This window comes from Microcebus murinus, chromosome 18 (genome assembly GCF_040939455.1).
Source record: "Microcebus murinus isolate Inina chromosome 18, M.murinus_Inina_mat1.0, whole genome shotgun sequence".
NCBI classification, from domain to species: domain Eukaryota; kingdom Metazoa; phylum Chordata; class Mammalia; order Primates; family Cheirogaleidae; genus Microcebus; species Microcebus murinus.
The window spans coordinates 8,139,510-8,159,204 of NC_134121.1; the positions used below are offsets into that span (position 1 = coordinate 8,139,510).

A 19,695-nucleotide genomic window follows, 5' to 3' on the forward strand; every position below is an offset into this window, starting at 1 on the left:
CAGGCATGAGCCACCGCGCCCGGCCCCCCAAAAAATTTTTTTTAAGTAGCTGGGTGTGTCATCCTAGCTACTCAGGAGGCTGAGGCAGGAGGATCTCTTCACTTGAGCCCAGGAGTTTGAGCTGTAGTGAGCTATGATCGTACCACTGTACACTAGCCTAGGTGACTGAGTAAGACCCTGTCTCTTACAAAACACCTATGGAGCATACATGATGAAGGCCTCAAATGTCAAGGTTCTGAAGTCTGACCTTACAGGCCCTGGGAAGCACAGAAGGTCCCAAGCCCAGAAGGGCCCATAAGTACTCACCTGGTTGTAGTGCATGGTCACGTATAGCTCATTCTCAAACTTGAGTGGCTGATCCCAGAGCACACGCCGGAACCAGAGCATGTAGCCACCGTCCACCTGCTCCATCTCTGAGGCCACGTCCAGAATGTAGGCACGGCGGCTAAGTGGGCACACATGCTGGCCTGCAGACATCAGGGAGGCCAGGCTGGGTGAGGCACGGTGTGCGCCTGTACAGAGCATGTGTGCAGACCCTGACCTGTCACCCGGGTGAGGCATCACCTCAGGCAAGCCACCTACCTCCCTGATCTGGGACACAGCTTCTCTGTTAAAGGAAAGCATGTTTAGGGAATAGGGCACCCTATGTTTTACTGAAATGCTGGTGACAACAGATGGGAATGACTGCAATCAAAGCTACAAGTAATGCTCCATTCCCCCCAGGGAGGGGTGAGACGCTGAAGAGGGCCTTGAGGGTAGTCTGTCCCCAAGCATCCAGGAAAGCACTCTGTGTTATCTTCTGAAAAGGTCCAGCCAATTTCCAGAGGAGGCTGGGGACAAGGAGAAGCAAAACAGGCCACAGACCATGAGACCCAGTGGGTGCCTGTCTGCAGACCTCCTCCAGGAGAGACCTCCCGCCAGGTACCTGGCGTGGGTGGGGAGGACCGGGAGAGAGGCTCCAGCCTTTCTCTCCTGCGCTGGCATTTCTGCCACCCCTCCCACACCTGCGCCAATGAGGGGGGTTTGGTGTGGTGATAAGAGTATAGACTCCTGAGGCCACACCTCCTGGGTTCAAATCCCCACTGTGTGAGGTGGGTGAGTCACTTAAGCTCTGTGGGAGGCTGAATAACAGCACCTCCAAGGATGTCCAGGTCCTAAGCCCCAGAACTCGTGAACATGGTACCTCCACGGGAAAAGGCACTTTGTGCATGTGACTGAGTCAAGGACCCTGAGGTGGAGAGGACCCTGGATTGCCTGGCACACCCTAGGCAAGCACAAGGGGCCTTGCGAGAAGCTGGCGGGAGGATCGGATTCAGAGACGGGGATGCGGGGCTGGAACCAGAGGCTGGAGAGAGACAGAGATTTGAAGACTCTACACTGCTGGCTTGGGAGAGGGAGAAGGCGGCCAGGAGCCGAGGAAGGGGACATCTGGAAGCTGGAAAAAGCAAGAAAACAGATTCTCCCCTGGGGTATCCAGAAGGAATGCAGCCCTGACAACCCTCTCATTTTAGGATTTCTGACTTTCAGAATTGTTTTTTTCGAGACAGATTCTCACTCTGTTGCCCTACGTGGCGACAGCCTAGCTCACAGCAACCTCAAAGCCACGGGCTCAAGCGATCCTGCTGCCTCAGCCTCCCGAGGAGCTGGGACTACAGGCATGCGCCACCGTGCCCGGCTAATTTTTTCTATTTTCAGTAGAGAAGGGGTCTTGCTCTTGCAAGGTCTTACTCTTGCTCAGGCCGGTCTCGAACTCCTGAGTTCAAGCAATCCTCCCGCCTCGGCTTCCCAGAGTGCTGGGATTACAAGTGTGAGCCACTGCACCTGGCCTGACTTTTAGAATTGTAAGACAATAAAATTTGTGATGTCTTATGCCATTAAGTTTGTGGTAATTTGTTATAGCAGCAATAAGAAACTCATACAGGCTGTTCGTGGTGGCTCACCCCTGTAATCCTAGCACTCTGGGAGGCTGAGGCGGGCAGATTGCTTGAGGTCAGGAGTTCAAAACCAGCCTGAGCAAGAGCAAGACCCCGTCTCTACTATAAATAGAAAGAAATTAATTGGCCAACTAATATATATAGAAAAAAATGAGCCGGGCATGGTGGCGCATGCCTGTAGTCCTAGCTACTTGGGAGGCAGCAGGATTGCTTGAGCCCAGGAGTTAGAGATTGCTGTGAGCTAGGCTGACGCCATGGCACTCACTCTAGCCTGGGCAACAAAGCAAGACTCTATCTCAAAAAAAAAGTCATACAGCCTCCCTAGGTCACAGTTTCTCCATCTGTAAATGGGGATGACAGCAGACTCCACTTCATACCGGTGTTGTGGGGATTAGAAGAGCTTATGAAATTAAATGACTTGATCTGTGCCTCAGACACAGAATCTGTTCAACAAATGCCAGTTATTAGGACTGTCTTGTTACCTGCCATTCCCTCCCCCAGCGTCTCAGCTGGACCTGGGCATGCAGGGCTGAGGCCCCACAGCTGAGGGCGGAGGCAGAGGTGGGGCGAGCTGGCTGGAGGAGGCTGGAGCTGGCCAGCTGGTGGCAGGAGGCAAGCCCATGGTCTAGAGTGGGCAGGCAGTAGACAGAAGGGCTTTGGGTTGCTCGAAGGTCCCCTAGGGTCCTAGGAGCCCTGGAGAGAAGGGCCTAGTGAGACCTCAGGAGGGGGCTCCTGCTGCCACTGTTAGGCCCGAGAGGCGAGAGTGCAGGCCAGTTAGTGAAGAGCTTCCCAGGATATAGGCTTTGAGGGCAAAGCCTGCATCCTCCCACTGAGCAGGCCCTGAGGGCAATGGCAGGAATGAGAGAGGGCCCTGTCCTCCACAGACTCCCAGTCTGGAGGGTGAGACACACTTACGCAAAACAAAACAGAGAAAGGTAGACGAAGGGCTGGAGGCACTCAGCACACACTGAGGTCCTTTTCCAGGTCCTTCCACACTGAGGGGGAGCCTCGGGGCTTCCTGGAGGAAGTGTCACCTGATCTGGACTTTAAAGTCTGGGTGGAAGCCCTTATGGCCAAAGGCACAGTGGTGGCAATGAACCCAGCATGCTCAGTCCTCCTGGCCACTCACCTCTGTTGGTGACAACAAAGATAACATACTCGTCGCAGGCCTCAGGGCGAGTCAGAGCCATCTCAGCACAGATCTCCTCCACTACATCCAGGGCCACCTGGGGTGGAAGGTGAGGCTGTACCAGCTGGGCCTGGCTTCTGTCCTCCTGGCCCCACCCAGGCCCAGGAGGCCCATGCAGAGTTCCTCAGCCTCTTCACAGCATCCTGAGCCCGCTCAGAATCAGCCTCGTGCAGGGAAAGAACACAGCTTTTGGAGTCTGGGACTTGGGTTCAGATTCTGCCTTTGTCCCTTATTTGTAGTATGCCCTTGAGTTGGGGGCTTAATCTCTCCAAGGCTCAGTGTGCTCTTCAGTGTACTCACCTGCCTTGTGAGTCTCTGGGAGAGCCTGAGAGGAGCTCAGCACCCTTGGGGACTCGCCCCACCCACAGCCCGGAGAGTAGGGTGTCCCTGCCCTTCCAGCGCCTGCCCTAGGAGATGATCCCTCACTTACAGTGCACGTTTTGATTTTGAGATGACGTTCAAGCCCTCCGGGAAGAAGAAAAAGCTGCCTCTTAGAACTGCGGCCCGCCTGGCAGTGGAGACAGACAGAGACTGGGTCTGGGGTGTGCGACAGCCCTTATCCCCCGCCGCAGGAGTCCCCAAGCCAAGGGCCCCAGGCATGCATGTGCAGGAACACTCATGCATCTGGCCCTTACAGGGGCGTGTCTGCACGCCCCTGAGCTGTGCATGTGCACGCAGCAGCGGGCTCTGTGGGCAAGGCTGTGTCTCCCCTTCATTCTGACCTGCCACCCCCATCCACACTTACCAACATGGCCCGAAGCTCCATGCCGCTAGGGAGCTCCAGACGGCCCCCGAAGCGCAAGGTTTTCTGCAAGTTCTGCTCACAGGCCTTGGCGATCCCTGCAGAGGCAGGGAGTCAAGGCCTTGCCCAGGAGAGGCAGTGGGAGAAAGGGGCTCCTCTTGCCACCAGCCGTGAGCCCACTGTATCTTCCCTATACTCCATTTGATAGTTGAGGAAGCTGAGGTTAGAGAAGGGCAGTGACTTGCCCCAGGGAAAGAGCTGGAGTTTAAGAATTGGATTTAAGCCAGGCACAGTGGCTCATGCCTGTAATCCTAGCACTCTGGGAGACCGAGGCAGGAGGATCGATCAAGGTCAGGCATTCAAAACCAGCCTGAGCGGCCGGGCCCGAGCGCGGTGGCTCACGCCTGTAATCCTAGCACTCTGGGAGGCCGAGGCAGGTGGATTGCTCGAGGTCAGGAGTTCGAAACCAGCCTGAGCAAGAGTGAAACCCCATCTCTACTATAAATAGAAAGAAATTAACTGACCAACTAATACATATAGAAAAAATTAGCCGGGCATGGTGGCACATGCCTGTAGTCCCAGCTACTCGGGAGGCTGAGGCAGGAGGACTGCTTGAGCCCAGGAGTTTGAGGTTGCTGTGAGCTAGGCAGACGCCACGGCACTCACTCTAGCCTGGGTGACAAAGCAAGACTCTGTCTCAAAAAAAAAAAAAAAACAAACAAAAACCAGCCTGAGTAAGAGTGAGACCCCATCTCTACTAAAAATAGAAAGAAATTAATTGGCCAACTAAAAATATATAGAAAAAATTAGCTGGCATGGTGGTACATGCCTGTAGTCTCAGCTACTCGGAAGGCTGAGGTAGGAGGATCCTTTGAGCCCAGGAGTTAGAGGTTGCTGTGAGCGAGGCTGACGCCACATCACTCTATCCCAGGCAACAGAGTAAGACTGTCTCAAAAAAAAAAATTGGATTTAAACTCACACCCCATGTGGTAAGGGCTCTTTGTCTAGCCCACTGTCCCCTTGGCTACCTGTGAGCATGGAAACAGCTGTCACCCTGAGGTGCTGACTGGGGAGCTTGCCCCCAACAGGCTCCGTGCAAGGTGACACAGCTCTGCCCCTGCCAGCTGGGACCCCTTACCCACTGCCCACCCTCACCCAGGCCTCCCAGCACCAATGCTCCATTTCTCTGGGTTAAGCAGTGACCTCACCCTGCCCTAGGGAGGGGGTCAAAAGTCCTAGGGCACATTCTGCTGCCTTCATGTACCTGGGACCCCTTCCCCGGGGAGCTGGGTCTATTCATTCCTGGACCTGGGAATGTTTGTTACTTGAATCATGGCGAAGGCTTTAGAAGCAGGGAGGGTGAAGTCCCCCATCTCCTCCCTACATGGCTGCCATGGTGATTACCGGGGCCCTAGCCTCTTTCTTGGGGGCAGGTGCCCAGGGGTTGCTATGGAAACAAGGCTTCAGAGGTCCCTTCCTCCATACTACAAGGGGGAAAGGCCAAGACTCCACCACCGGCTTTGGGCCCACTCCTGCCCAGATCTATTCAAGACCCCTGCTGAGGCTGGGTGCAGTGGCTCACGCCTCGCTTGACCTCAGGAGTTCGAGACCAGCCTGAGCAAGAGTGACACCCTGTCTCAAAAACAAAAGAAAGACCCCTGCTGAGTCCCAGCAGCCAGAGAGCAGCAGGCTTCACCCCAGTACTCCAGGTTCTGGCCACTCAGTCCCCCTGGAAATCCCGCCCACCCAAGGCAACACCTCCTCCAGGAAGCTTTCCCTGGCCACCCCATCATTAGATCAGAACCCATCGTACCAGCCCCTGTGGGACCTCCACAAATGTTGGGGAGCAAACATTACCCAGCATCTGTGAAGGGCCAGGCCCTCTGGGCTCCCCTCCTGTCAGCTGCCCACTCAGTCCCCATGTGAGCAGCGTCACCCCTGGGTCCCCACTCACTGGGCCCTCACCCTGGAAGGGCAGGCCTGGGGTCCGGCTCACGCCTTGGAGGAAGCGAATGAGGTGTGGCTGGAGGACCTCAGAGCAGCTGTGGTAGGCAGCCACAATGTACAGCAGCCTCCAGCCTCGCTGGCAGCTGTCCCTGCAAGGATGTACGCAGGAGGCCACGTCACAGGTGGCCACAGCACTGGGTGTGTGCCAGGAGCCTCCTGGGATGGGGCTGGAGGCCTCTAGCTTTTAGGCAGCTCCTGTCCCCTGAGGATGCTGCTCCCTGCCCAGTGCGCTCAGGGTAGGTGTGCCCCAAAGCCATGCAGGTCTATTCTACCTGGAAAGTCAGGGTTGGAGATAGGGAAGGAAAGGGATGCGGCCCTGGACATCTTCCCCAGGTAGGGGACCTCTCTGGGGAAGGTTTCAGGCAAAGGGGAACCTGCTAGGCCTGTGCAGAGGGCATGGCAGGTAAGGCCTGGGGCTGGGAGGAGCAAGAGGACGAGCTGAGTGGGTTCTAAGATTCCTGGGGAGAGGGAGAGCAGGTGAGGAGGTAGAGCAGATGGGGACAGGAGGGGGGCCCAGTGGCCCGGAGCAGGACACACATTGAGCACGGACTGTGTGCTGGCCCTACAGGAGCCAAACATAGCAATTCATCTTCACACTGCCACGGACGTCTAGGGACAGCATTTGGCTTCCATTGGGAAACCACCCACCCCTCTCTGGATCCCTGTGGCTTGGAGACAGGCATGAGAATCAGGTCTGGCCAATTAGAATACTGCAGCCACGCGACCCACGTCTAACCAATCAGCACTCTGTATCCTTTCAGCCACTGTGGTTGCTTCAGGGTTGAACATACAACCAACTCAGGACAATAAGACTAGATTTGGGGGCCAGGCGTGGTGGCTCACACCTGTAATCCTAGAACTCTGGGAGGCCGAGGGGGGAGGATAGCTTGAGCTCAGGAGTTCAAGACCAGCCAGAGCAAGAGCGAGACCTCGTCTCTACTAATAATAGAAAAAATTAGCCAGGTGCGGTGCCTGTAGTCCCAGCTCCTAGGGAGGCTAAGGCAGGAGAATCGCTTGAGCCCAGGAGTTGGAGGTTGCTGTGAGCTGGGCTGATGCCACGGCACTCTACACTCTACACAGAGTAAGACTCTGTCTCAAAAAAAAAGACTAGATTTGGGAATTTCTGTGGCAAATATTGGAACAATCTTGCTTTCCCTAGGGTTGCCAAGCTGAGGAAATGTCTCCCCACAGCTGCCACCTTACCAACCTGTGGGAGAGGCTGCTTGAGAATGGTATCAACACAGAGGAAAGCAAGACCAGGAGACAGAGAAAGCCTGCTTTTTAATGGAACCTGGATCCAGCTATGCCTGAAGCCATACACTCGTTGATTTTTCAGTTGCATGAACCAGTAAGTTCTCTCTTGCTTAAACCAGCTTACAACCAAGAATCTGGACTTATATATTATCACTGCCATTTTACAGATGAGGAAACTGAAGCTCAGAGAACAGAAACAGACCATGCAATCCCCAAAACCTGTGCTCTACTGAGTGAGGAAGGGGCTGAAAGGGAGAGAATCCAGGAGGGGACAGGCCTGGGGAGGCAGGAGGCTGACTGGCCCCTCCTGGGGCATGGACACAGTAGGGGATGGCAGGTAAGGCCCAGTTCACTCACTGCTTAGAGCTGGTGTTGTCTGTGATCTGCTTCACAATTTGGCAGTAACACTCGTCCCGCATGACCTCGTGGTCCCCACACAGCTGAAGGAGGGCAGGCAGATCACATGTTAGACATGTCGGGGGCCATGCCACATACCAGGTACAGGACAGGGTGGGCACTTGGAGGTAGGCCCGGTGTCCCTTCCTTAGCCCTCTCTCCACCAGTGGGATACATTTGTCTTTGGGCCATGGGAGACGCTTCCCACCCTGATGTCCTGTGACTCTGGTTGACAGATGGGGAAACTGAGCCACACAGCAGAGAAGGGAGCATCTGGCAAAGTCAGCTGAACTGACCTTCAGGAGGGCGCAAAGCACGTCCAGTTCACTCTGGCCCTTCTGCGGGGCGTCCCCCATGAACCTCATCACAGCTGCAGGAAAGACCCATCCCACTCAGGCCACCAACCCCCAGCTCCCCACCCACCCCGAGGGCCCCAGGGCTGAGCCCCTCCCTAGGGCCTTGGCCACAGGCGGCTGGAGGCTTTTATTCTCTTAAAGGTATTCCACATCTGAGTTTGTGGGGGAAGAATCTGGGGACCAGAGAGGAGTGGTGACAAGCAGGGTCGCACAGTGCTGGATTCCACCCGGCCCGGGATCCCGGCTGCAGTCCCACCCCCACACCTAGGAACATGTCCGTGGCCATCTTGTTGAGGCTGCTGTCACTGAGTTCGATGAGGGATTCCTGGAGCGGGATCTGTGAGGCAAGGGGAGCTGCGTCATGGTGGAGGAGGGGCATGTCAGATGGAAGCGGGCACATTGTGTTTCAAGGCCATGTGATGACAGGGGCCTCCATGTCACACAAGGGGAGACAGGCCCGACACTGAGACAGGCGCTGCCCCTGGGAAGAACCGGGCCAGCTAGAGTGCTGAGAGCTGGAGGGTCTCACTGAAGACAAGCTTGTTGGCCCCAGGAGCCTGGGAGGTGCTCCTGCATCACCATTTTACAGACAGGGAAACTGAGGCCTGGGACTGGACACCTTGGTGAAGCAAAGCATGTCCTCCAAAGTTCTGGATTCTCGACCCTCCTTGGATTTCAGCCTGAGGCCATCCCTGTAACAGGAGGTGGGTGCTACTGACCTGTCCTGCCTCCAAGCCTTTGACTACATCCTTTTCCCACATGGGAACATTCCCGACCCACCACTCTGGTCAGTCTGGCAGGCAGGAAGGCCCCCAGGGGCTGAGACTGAAGGTGGGCCTTCCACCCACGTGGTCTCTTATCCCTCCCACTAGAATGGGGCCTCCCAGCCCAACAGGCTGAAGAAGCCCCGAAGAACCCTCCCAGTGTGGGGACCAGGGCTGGCGCCACCACTCACTGGGGTCTCCTCTGAGGGTCTCGGAAATATTTCTGGGCAAACTCAAGTATTGTGTACGGCGGGAGTGCCGGGGCATCCTCCTCGCGGTCAGCAGAGCGTGCCCTGACCAGGGGACCCTGCAGGAGATGCCACACCCCACCTCACTCTCCAGTCTAAGCTGATCCAACCCCTGACTGGGCCCAGATTCTTTCAGGCTGACCACTCAGCCAGCAGTCCGGACCGACCACCGCGCCCCAAGCCGGCCACTGACCTGGCTAGCTGCCTGCCCCGCCCCTGGCCCACTGGGACCCACCCACCAGGCCAGACCCTGCCCCAGTCCCCAACTACCCCGCCCCTAGGCCCTGGGTCAGTTTGACCTGGCAGCTCCCCTCCCAGCCGCCCTCCACAGCCCACTCCTCCCCTCCCAGCCGCCCTCCACAGCCCACTCCTCCCCTCCCAGCCGCCCTCCACAGCCCACCCCGCCCCACTTGCCCAGCCCCGGCCCATCCCAGGCTGATTTCGCCCACTGGGGCCCTGGTCTGGCCCCATAGCCCTGGTCACAACCAGCTGAACCCCACCCTTCCCTAGTCCGACATCTCCAGCCATCTCTGGGCACATTCCGAGGGTCACACTTGTGGGTTGCTCTACCTAGTTCGCCCTAGTCCAGACTGGCCACGCCAGGCTGACCTCCCCCCCCCAAGCAGGCCTCACCTCTCTCCTGCGGCCCACCTCCTGCGCGGCGGCTGTAGAGGCCACTGCAGCGGCTACAGCGGCGGCCTGGCCAGGGCCTGGCTCGGCTGGCAGCTGCAGGAAGTCAGGGGCGGCGGCCGGCTGCACCAGCTCCGAAGGGAAGCGGCCCACGCGCCCGTGGATGGTCCCGAACCTCCAGCCTAGCGGGTGGGTTAAGGGTCTGTAAAGGATCTGAGGCAAATAAGAGGGTCTTGTCTTGGGACTAAGGGGGCCCCTTAAGGATTGGGTACCTCCGTAACCCCTCCCTAGGGTTCTGCAAGGGAGGCTATGACATTGAGCCCGTTTTACAGATGGGGAAACACAGGCTCAGGGAAGGAAAGGGTCTCTCAGGGCCACAGGACCAGAGTGGGAGTGAAGCAGGAAGGCAGAGCAGTGCCTGCTGATGCTCAGGCATGAGGGGACACGGAGACTCAGGTCACAAGCATGGAGACCCCTCAGCCACACATGCAGGCAGAGCAGAGAACTGGGCTGTATGGCCACCAGCGGGCTGGACAGGCCACAGCAGGGACCTGAGGAGACCCGGCCAGGTCAGACCCCTTTCATGCTCCAAGAACCTTTGTCATGCATCTGCAGTGTGAGGGCTCGGGACTAGGATGAGTCATGCTTGGGGTCTCCGGGGTGTGGGGCACCCACCGAAGTCAGGGCCTCTGCACCGCAGCTCCTCCAAGTACACGACCTTCTTGCGGACCACGCAGCCGGCACTGTAGCCTGCGGGCCAGGCCGTCTCAGCATCCACCGGGGAGGGCCCTTGGCTAGCCTCCCCGCTCCCTGTCCCCCCCACCCCTGCAGCGCTGACCCACTCGCGGCGGCTCCAGGGGCTGCAGGTGGATGATGTCGCCCTTGTGGAAGGCCAGCAGCGCCGGGTCCTCAGGCAGGAAGTTCCTCACAGCGACCACATAGTCAGAGTCCTGGGCCAGCCAGGGGTAGGTTGAAGGGCCGCACCCTCCTCCTCCAGGCCTAGGCCACCCCGTTTGTCACATCCTCCCCGACTCCGTAGGGAAGGGAGCACTCACGAGGGCAGCAGAGGGAAGGGCATTCCAGGCAGATGGAGGGACTGGAGACATGAGTCTGACGGACACAGACGGGCATCACAGCACACCTGTGCCTTGCCCACTCAACCCTCACCAGACCTTTCCACGGAAGCCTTCCCTGGGCCAGGTGCTAGGCCTGGGGCACAGAAGCGACCTGCTTTAGGCCTGAGGCCTGCCCAGTTAGGGGGCGGTGACCGAGATGCAGTGAGCAGCCGTGCAGCCACGGAAAGAGAGCTGGGAGCTCAGAGACAGTACCGGGCCGCCCTGCTGGGGGCAGTAGGAAAGTCTTCTGAAGGAGCAGGAAAATGGGGTGAAGGACATTCCAGATGGAAGGCACAGCCTGTGCATAGGCCTAAAGGCACACATAAGTCTACGGACACAGCCACTGATGCGTGCACGCACGTACACATTTCCCACGCACACGGGGCTGGTGCGCAACTGGGGTGGGAGAGCCCTGCTCTTGGGCCCTGGGCGGCGGCAGTAGGGGCATCTGTGGGGGCACCTGACCTTCTTCAGCTCCAGGATGAAGTCATCCACCAGGGTCTTGACCTGGTGAGCTCGAGCTGAGAAGAGGATGACCTTCTCACTGGCCAAGTTGAACTCCAGCATGTTCTGGGAGGGCATGGTCACAAACAGAATATCTGCAAAGCTGGAGGGTGAGCAGGTGGCATCAGGGCGGGGCCCCAAGGCCAGAGGGATGCCCTTCCTCCACCTATCGTGCCGCTTCTCTCCTGCCCTGCCCTGTTCCTAAAGCCCAGCCCACCTCACTCCATTACCCAGCTCCCACGGGACCCAAGAAACTGCCTGTCTACCCTCTCTGACCCGGGCGGTGGCCTTGGCTTGTTTCCTACCACCCCCTGGACCGGCACTCCAGCCTGCCCCTCCTTTGTCCCTTAGTCCAACCTCCCAGATTCTGCCACACAAATTTCCCTCTTTTACCCACTGACCAAATTCTCTCCACCTTTCAAAACAAGGAGCTTTCACCCAACCAGCAAGCAAGGCTCTATTCCTGCTCTCACGTTATAAAGGACAAAAGGGACTTCTAGCGGGGAAGGGACTCTGAGCACTGAGTAAAGTGTCACGACAGGCGCACCATGTCCCTTCTCAGCCACGTCAGGACGTGGTCATCTGCAGCACAGATGACCATGTGCACAGACGGCCTCTGCACCGTGAGCTCTGTGAGGATGCTCGTGGTCCAAGACGGGGACAGGGTAGCAGGTGCCTAATTGAACCCCTTCCTGGCTGTGTGACCCGAGACAAGCAACTTCTCTGAGCTTCAGTTTCCCCAGCTCTAAAATGGGCTTGCTTAAAGGGCTTGGCACAGAGCCTGACACACCACAGGTACTCGGTAAGCGGCTGTGGAAAGAGTGTGGAATGCAGGTGCCCGTCCAGCCGCGCCCCGCCTGCAGCCACCTGTATGCGCGCAGGACCCGCAGCTGCCCGCAGGCCTGCTGGCCGCCCTTGACCATCCGCAGGAGCTTGATGCCCGTGTGGGCCACGGCCAGGAGCTGCACGCCAGTGCCCACGCTGCCCTGTGGGGGATGAGGGTGTGAGAGGGTCTCTCGCCTCAGCCCTGACCTCCCCCCAGGGCAGGCAGGGGCGGGGGCTCGCACCGTGGCGGGGAAGAGGCGGGAGAAGTAGACCTCCCAGCTGTCCCGCGCGGTGCTGACCACGGCCCGCTTCACGCTCTCTGTTACCAGAGGCCGCTCCGTGTCCAGCTGGTTCTGGGCTGCGGGAGGCCAGGCCTGGTCAGGACCCCCGTTCCCTGCCAGCCCACATCTCAGGGAGGTCAGGGAGGGAGGCTGACACCCAGCGGGAAGGTGTCTGGCCAGTGTCCACACTTGGAAACCGAAACCCAGGCCGCACAGCGCGCAGGCACTGCCAACCCCGAACACGCGGCCCGGCCGCTCGAGAGGCCAGAAACAGAGCAAGGGGCACGTCTGGGAGGGGCTGGGCTTGCCGGCCGGCCTCTGTCTGGGAAAGGGCCGGCCGTGGCTCTGGTGGCTGCCCCATGGGTGCCCTTCCCCTCCCCCACCACGGTACCAAACAGGGCCTTCATCTTGAGCCTCTCGTCCTCGGAGATGCGCAGGCAGGCCTCGGACAGCGTGTCATGCAGGATCTGTGGGAACAAGCCAAGGCGGGTGGCCCGCCGGGCTGGTCTAGGGCGAGTGGGAATGTGGAAGGTCCTGTTTTGCAGCAAGGGCCACCTGTGAACTAGGTCGTCTGCTAAATCAGAGCCCACTCACGGGGACCCTCTCCTTCCTCAGCCCCGCAGTCCAGGCAGCCCTTCCCACCAGGCCTGTTTCCGGATCTACACGGTGCAGTGTGGCGTGACCTCTGGGCCCTGCCTAGCTCAAACTCTGGCTCTGATTGGGTCAAACTGTGGGCTCACTGACCCTGTCCACAGTAGGGAGCGATTCCGTAAAACAGTTTCCCACCTCGGCCCGGTCAAGGACCCTAAATCCCAGAGTTCAGAAGCAGAATCTGTAGATAGCCGAGTACAGGCGCCCACGCTGCCTGCCGAGTGCACTGAGGCAGAAAGGGAGGAGATCTCACCTGCCGGAACAGGAGGTCCAGCTGCACAGGGTGGCTGTAGCTGTCCTTGGGGTAAAACACCTGGGGGGCGGGGCTTCAGTGGGTACCTTTGGACAGCCCCCCCACCTTGCTTCACACCTGGCCACACCCCCTACAGAGCCCCGCCCTGTACAAGCCCCCCAGACTCTGCTCCTAGCTTCAGTCCTGCCCCACCCTGTTCTCCTGGGCCCACCCCCCAACTCCCAGACCACCTCTGCCCGCATTCATCCCTCCCCTGGCTCCGTGCCCGACACCTCTTTTCGCAGGAAGATCCGCCAGGGGGCGTCCTGGTAGCCATAGAAGTTGGGGTTGACGAGGCGGTGCAGCTGCGTCTGCACAGGCTCCTCCGGGGGCTCCAGCGACCGGGAAGGCAGCGCTGGAGGGCACAGGGCGTCGGGCAAGCATGAGCCGGCACCGCTCAGCACACAGCAAGAGAGGACCCAGTGTGGAGGAAGGGGCTGGGAGTAGTCCATAAGCACACCTGCTCACACTTGTACCATCCAGCCCTTTAATTTGACACACATATAGAGCACCTATTGTATACAGGCCTGCACTAAGGGCTGGGGATGCCCCAGTAAACGAGATAGACAAGGCCCCTGCGCTTGGGTTGAGTCTCAGGGCAGGCGTGGGTGGAACGGACCCTTCGGAATCTCAGTGCTAGGAGCTGGGGGGAGGTAAAGCAGTGATTTAGGAAGGAGTCTGGGGGGCTGGTCCTTATCTCCTGGTGGGGTAGGCAGACCTCTCTGGGAGGTGACATTTGAGCTGAGAACTAAATGATAAGAAGGGCCAGACATGCAAAGATCTTGGGGAAGAGCATTCTAGGCAAGTGCAAATGCTCTGAGGCAAGAGTGGGCTTGGTGTGCTCTGGGAAGAGAGAGGGACAGAGGCACCGAGGGGACCATGGGAGATGCGGCTGGGGAGCTGGGCAGCTCATGCAGGGTCCCACAGGCCACAGCGAGCGGCCTGGAGCTCACGGCAGGACCATCAGAGGGTTCCTGTCAGGGGTGCCATATGAGCTAATTTATGTCTTTTCAGATCACTGTGGCTGCCAAGAGACAGCAGGTATGGAGGTTAGCCCTCCAGTTGTGGCGCCAAGAGGCCTGGGGTTATATCCCTGGCCCAGTACTTTTTAAAAAGTGATTAATTTTTATTATTTTAATTTTTTACTTTTATTTATTTTTCACTTTTATTTGGTTTTTATTTACTATTAATTAATATATTAATGATATATATACAACAGGGTCTCACTCTGCCACCCAGGCTGAATCACAGCTCACTGTTAACCTCAAATTCCCAGCTCAAGGGATCTTCCTACTCCAGCCTCCCGAGTAGCTGGCCTACAGATGAGTGTCGCCATACCCAGCTAATATTTTAGTTTTTTGTAGAGATGGGGGTCTTGCTGTGTTGCCCAGGCTGGTCTAACACTTTCGAGCTGTACAACCTTAGGTAGGCCACTTAACCGCTCTGTGCCTCCATTTCCCCTGTAACACGCAAGAACAGATGGTCCTATCTTGAAGGGTTTTAGTACAACAAGGAGGCTGGGGCGGGCCTGCCCTGAGATCTGCTACTTAAGTGTTGGCATCATCATCACACCCATGTGCACATAACACATACACGCGGGCTCAGAGACACAGACGCACACGCCACTGACACGCAGGCGGAGCCCCGCCTGTCTCACGGACTCACTCGTGCACGTGCCCACCCTGCCCGCCTGCCCCTCACCTGAGACGGGCTCCACGGGGAGCCTGGGTGCACTGGTCACTGGCTTCACCAGGGCCACCGCCTCTCTGGACACCTGTCCCACCCCAAAGAGAGTGCTCACGGGGTGACAGCAGGCCCCGAGGAGGGGCAGGGGCCAGGCCGCGGCATGCAGGGGCTGCTAGTTTCTGAGGCTCCCCCGGAGGCCCCTCTCTGTCTCGGTCCCCCCGGGCCAGCCCTCCCCATCCCTCACCTGGGTGCCAGGCGCTGCTGCCCGGTGAGCCATCTGCCCCTTCAGGATCGTCAGGGCCTCCTCGTGGGGGTCCGGCCGCTTCATGAACACCTTCCCGCCGTCCTTCCTGGCAGGCGTTGGCATACCACAGTGGGGACGCCAAGTCCCCCTCTGCCCCCCCCACCACCACTAGGGAACTTCTTCCTCTGCCTGCTGTCATTTTATTTTATTTATTTTTATTTTTTTATTTTTTTTTGAGTCAGAGTCTCACTCTGTTGCCTGGGCTAGAGTGCTGTGGCATCAGCCTAGCTCACAGTGACCTCAAACTCCTGGGCTCAAGCGATCCTCCTGCCTCAGCCTCCCGAGTAGCTGGGACTACAGGCATGTGCCACCATGCCCGGCTAATTTTTTCTATATATTTAGTTGTCCAGCTAATTTGTTTCTATTTTTAGTAGAAACGAGGGCCTTGCTCTTGCTTAGGCTGGTCTTGAACTCCTGACCTTGATCGATCCTCCTGCCTTGGCCTCCCAGGGTGCTAGGATTACAGGCGTGAGCCACCACACTCAGGTCGCCTGCCATCATTTTAAACGAGCACCCAGAGAGGAGCAGAGTCTGGCCTGAGGTCCCCCAGCAGTCAGGCCTCCCTTCACCCCAGGGGCCTGTCTGCACCCCTCGGCACAAACAGACCCGCTCCCTAAAGACAGCTGGGCCTGGCGTGGTGGAGCCCAGTGGCCGGGTGCACTGATGGCAGGCACTTGGGCACAGCGGTGAGGCCACGTCTGCCAGGCTGGCTGGCCGGGTGGGGTTGGCACTGACCTGAGGGCCTCGGGCCGACCTCGCCGGGGCGGCTGCTGGTACTGCCTGACGATGCTCTTGATCTGCTGCGTGGGCTGCGGGAAGTGCTCCGAGTTGAGTGTCGAGTACCGGACCAGCTCCGGGGGCGGCAAAGCTGTGGCGAAGGGGCAGCAGGGGACAGGGTGAGGCTGCGGGGGACACAACCATACCCCCAGTCCTATCCTGGGAAGCCCCCCAGGCTGGGACAGGGCACTCACTGGTTTCTGGAGGAGCCCGGTCCTGAGCTAGAACAGGGGCAGCCACGGGCTTGGCGGGGGGCCTCGGGGCCTTGGCCGGCAGGGCTGGGGCCAAGGGCTTTGCACTCGCACGCAGGAGCACAGGTTTAGCGGGGGGACCGGTGCCTGTACACTTCGGCCGGGCCTCTGGGGCTAGAGGTTTCTGCAGAGAACAGGACATGGGGTGTGGGCTGCCTGGGACATACCAGCCAGCTCTCAGGGACCATTCTCTGACCAAGACAGGCTGGGGGCGGCTTCTGGGCGCAGGGAGGCACAAAGATGCCCTGGACAGCAAAACATTCCTCTTCACAGCCTGCATCTCTAGGCAAACCCCTCCCCCACGGTGGGCCAAGCTCACCTCTGGGGGCAAGGATCTCAGGGCAGGACCCAGGGGCTGCTGCTGGAGTGCCATGGCCTGCAGGGTCATTTCCCGGGCCTGGGGAGAGGTGGCAGTGGTGACCACACAGGTCCCTTCTCTGTCCCCCACCAGTCCCTCTCTCACTCACCAGTAGCACAGCCTGTTTGTGGATGAAGGCTTGCTGCAGGGCCAACGTGGAGGCATCCAGGCCTGGGACTGAGGGTGCAGGGAGAGGGTGCAGGTGGGCACGGGCGCTGGACGGAAGCGGGATTTCCTACAATGCCCGCCCAGCCTCTCACCTCCCCCCATGCCAATGGCTGCCTCCACTCTAGCACATGACATTGCCTGAGGACCAGTGAGTGTCTCTAGCTTTGCCCAACCCCAGAACCACCCTGGGGGAGCCACTGACTTGGCTTTGGCTCTGGGGGTCTCCTGGAGGTGTCTTCAGCACTGCTACTGCCGCCTCCGCCAGGCTGGCCTCCCCCTTTCATGCGGTAGGCAATGGCTGTTGGCTTCTCCAGGTCCTAGGGGCAGCAGGTGGCTCGAGTGACTGCCTCAATGCTGCACTCCCAAGCTTCCATGGCAACAGGCACCTGACACCAGCTACTTCTCCACCCCGGGGGTGGGGTGGGGGGAGGTCTCCCGCTGGCCAGGTGTCTGCTCTGTGCCCAACCTTTGCCTGAGCTCATCCCGATTAGTCCCTCTACAGCCAGGTGGGCTCCCAACCCACCCCCTTCCACAGGAGTAAACTGAGGCTCCAAGAGGGGCTGTGCCCTGCTCAAGGATGTACATCATGCCAGGGGGCACAGAAGGGTACCTGAGAGGCCCCAGAGTGAACAGGGGGACCTGAAGGGGTCTGGTGAGATCTGGGGCCAGGGTACTCAAGAAACAAGGTCAGTCACTCCCACCCAGATAGAGAGATCTTAGTGGCCCTGGGGGCTGGCACCCACCAGAGGTCATGACAGGGCCCTGCACTTCTAGCTCAGGTCCTTCTGGGGTCAGCCAGGAGCACCTCTACCTGTCAGGAAACCGTCATTCTTTGCCCAGTCCCCAGCAGAGTCTCAGATAGGACACACCACCCACAGCCCTGGCTTTGAGAGACTCCATGTCACCATGTGCATGAGTGTGACCCTGGGGGACACACTATGCCTGCTTTCTGCAAACGCCCCACCCCATCCCTACCGCATCCCCATAGGACAGCACGGGGCCGAAGAGGCTATCCAGGTAGCAGTCCAGCCCCTTGTGGGGCACAGCAGGCTCTCCAAGGCTGTCCGAGTCTGGGGGGAGGGGGCAAGAAAATCAAGTTCTTTTCTTCTGCTGATCTCCATCCCCCCATGGCCACCCGAAAGCTCCCTCCCCACCAGAGACAGTGGCTGTTGCTGGTTGACCTTGGTGGGTTGCTGTCCCTCTCTGGGTCTCAGTCTCCCCATCTGTGCCATCCTCATTGTGGCTGCAGTACCCATCGGAGTCAGGCACTGTGGGCACGTGCCCCTGGGGTTGGGGCCTAGTGGGTGTATCTTCATCCGAGTCCCAGCTGTTCCCAAACACCCTGTGAGGAACAGGAACAAGGAGCAGCTGAGCCCTGGAGAGATCCACAGCCCTCTCAGCACTTCCCAAATTCTCCTCTGCGCTTGGGAACTGGGTGACTTTTTCCCTTTAAAAGGCAGGATCTTTTGGTGAGCTCCACCTCCTTAAGAACCCTAAAGCTGGAGTTCAGAACTCAGCCTCTCCCAGCAGCTGGGGTGGTGCGCCTTCTGCCCGGGGGGTGGGGGGGACATCCACGTGAGGGCCCGCAGGCGGCTACCTACACTCTGGGGCCTCCCCTGCTGGCTACAGGCCCCTCTGCGCCCACAATGAAGTAAGACTTCTGTCGAGGGAAGTCCCTGAGCAGCTCCAGGTCTGACACCAGGTCCAGCACGTAGTCGTGGCCGGCCAGCTCTGCCCACTGGACCCCATTCTTCATGGCCACTGTCCAGCCCCGCCAGCTGTCTGCCAGCCCCCTGGTGCAGCATGCAGAAGGATGGAAATAAAGGACAGAGCCATCAGGCACTGCCTTGGGGAGACCCTGGGATGTAAGCTAGACCCCAAGCATGACCAAGGTGGGCCCTCTGGGACCTTAGGGGATTTGGCCTCCTGCCCCACCCTTCCTCCCCAGGTGCACAAGAGTATGCCAGGTGGGGCACCCTAGGAGCCAACCTGTGCCTCAGAATGTCTCCAGCCACCTCTTCCCCCGTGCTCCAGGAGTGCACCGGGCAGGAGAACTGGTCACCTGGGGCACAGCGGCGCTGGGCTCAGCCTGGGGCATCTGCAGTCCAGCCCGGCTGTGCTTCCCTGCCTGGCTTCTCCGCTCAGGTGTCCTGACTCTTGTCCTGGACCCCTGTATTGACATCCTCACCCCAGGCTGGGTCCAGCCCCCACACACTGACTTTGTGCAGAGGCCCTTCCCCGGCTCCAGAACCTCCCGTGGCTTCTGGCAAGCCCAGGCCCACGGGGCCCTGCCGACTCCAGCTGCCCCTCTGTGCGGGCGGGAGGGCAGGCCGCACGAGGGGCGGGGCAGGCAGCTTACCACTGAAGCAGCCCACGTCCAGCACCATGCTGGCCTTCTCGTGCGTCGCTGTCCACTCGAGCTGGGTCGGGGGGAAGGTGCGGGCAGCCCCCGCGCCCTGCTGTTGGGCCCGGCCCATGGCCTGCATGAGGCGATGCTGACACACAGCCTGGAAGCCGTTCCGCCCGTAGTCAGACACGAACCTGCCGGGTAGGAGTTGGAGCTAGGACCGAGAGGGATCTGAGGCTGGGGATGGGGTTGTAGGGAATTCTGAGGTTGGTCTGAGATAGGCCCAGCCTAGTCCAGACATCTAAGCGGAGGCGGAAAAGGCCCCAGGCTAGTTCAGAGGGTCCCACGCTATAGTCCAGAGCTTCGGAACAACACTGGAGGGGTCCTAGGCTAGCCTAGAAAAGATTTCAGGCTTGCCCAGAATTCCACAGCTAGACTGAAAGGGTCCTAGGCTAGCCCAGAAGTATCTTAGGCTAGCACAGAGGTCCGAGGACAGGCCAAAGAGGTTCCAGCTCGTTGGAACAAAATGTCATTGACAGGGTTGAGTCTGCAGCTGGGTACGGGCAAGAACATGACTCTGGAGGACTCTGCCTCATTCTCTCCCCGACGGCCCGGT

At 59.0% G+C, this 19,695-nt stretch overlaps 1 protein-coding gene across 1 annotated transcript in view; it reads right to left on the reverse strand.

Annotated features, from left to right (window-relative positions):
- Nucleotides 1-19,695, reverse strand: part of MYO15A (myosin XVA) — a 57,889-nt gene that overhangs the window by 10,036 nt on the left and 28,158 nt on the right. The window contains exons 31-61 of the mRNA XM_075993926.1: nt 19,092-19,273; nt 18,722-18,794; nt 18,334-18,525; nt 17,914-18,074; nt 17,708-17,802; nt 16,935-17,049; nt 16,674-16,741; nt 16,526-16,603; nt 16,150-16,330; nt 15,914-16,046; nt 15,119-15,224; nt 14,890-14,962; nt 13,422-13,543; nt 13,150-13,209; nt 12,637-12,712; nt 12,207-12,322; nt 12,007-12,125; nt 11,101-11,242; nt 10,359-10,470; nt 10,196-10,270; nt 9,524-9,702; nt 8,834-8,949; nt 8,498-8,570; nt 8,143-8,215; nt 7,819-7,892; nt 7,484-7,566; nt 5,831-5,961; nt 3,869-3,963; nt 3,554-3,631; nt 3,064-3,160; nt 307-467 (exon numbers count right to left, since the gene is read on the reverse strand). Coding sequence (XP_075850041.1) covers nt 307-467; nt 3,064-3,160; nt 3,554-3,631; nt 3,869-3,963; nt 5,831-5,961; nt 7,484-7,566; nt 7,819-7,892; nt 8,143-8,215; nt 8,498-8,570; nt 8,834-8,949; nt 9,524-9,702; nt 10,196-10,270; nt 10,359-10,470; nt 11,101-11,242; nt 12,007-12,125; nt 12,207-12,322; nt 12,637-12,712; nt 13,150-13,209; nt 13,422-13,543; nt 14,890-14,962; nt 15,119-15,224; nt 15,914-16,046; nt 16,150-16,330; nt 16,526-16,603; nt 16,674-16,741; nt 16,935-17,049; nt 17,708-17,802; nt 17,914-18,074; nt 18,334-18,525; nt 18,722-18,794; nt 19,092-19,273 — 3,439 coding nt within the window. The remainder of the gene's footprint in view (nt 1-306; nt 468-3,063; nt 3,161-3,553; nt 3,632-3,868; nt 3,964-5,830; nt 5,962-7,483; nt 7,567-7,818; nt 7,893-8,142; nt 8,216-8,497; nt 8,571-8,833; nt 8,950-9,523; nt 9,703-10,195; nt 10,271-10,358; nt 10,471-11,100; nt 11,243-12,006; nt 12,126-12,206; nt 12,323-12,636; nt 12,713-13,149; nt 13,210-13,421; nt 13,544-14,889; nt 14,963-15,118; nt 15,225-15,913; nt 16,047-16,149; nt 16,331-16,525; nt 16,604-16,673; nt 16,742-16,934; nt 17,050-17,707; nt 17,803-17,913; nt 18,075-18,333; nt 18,526-18,721; nt 18,795-19,091; nt 19,274-19,695) is intronic.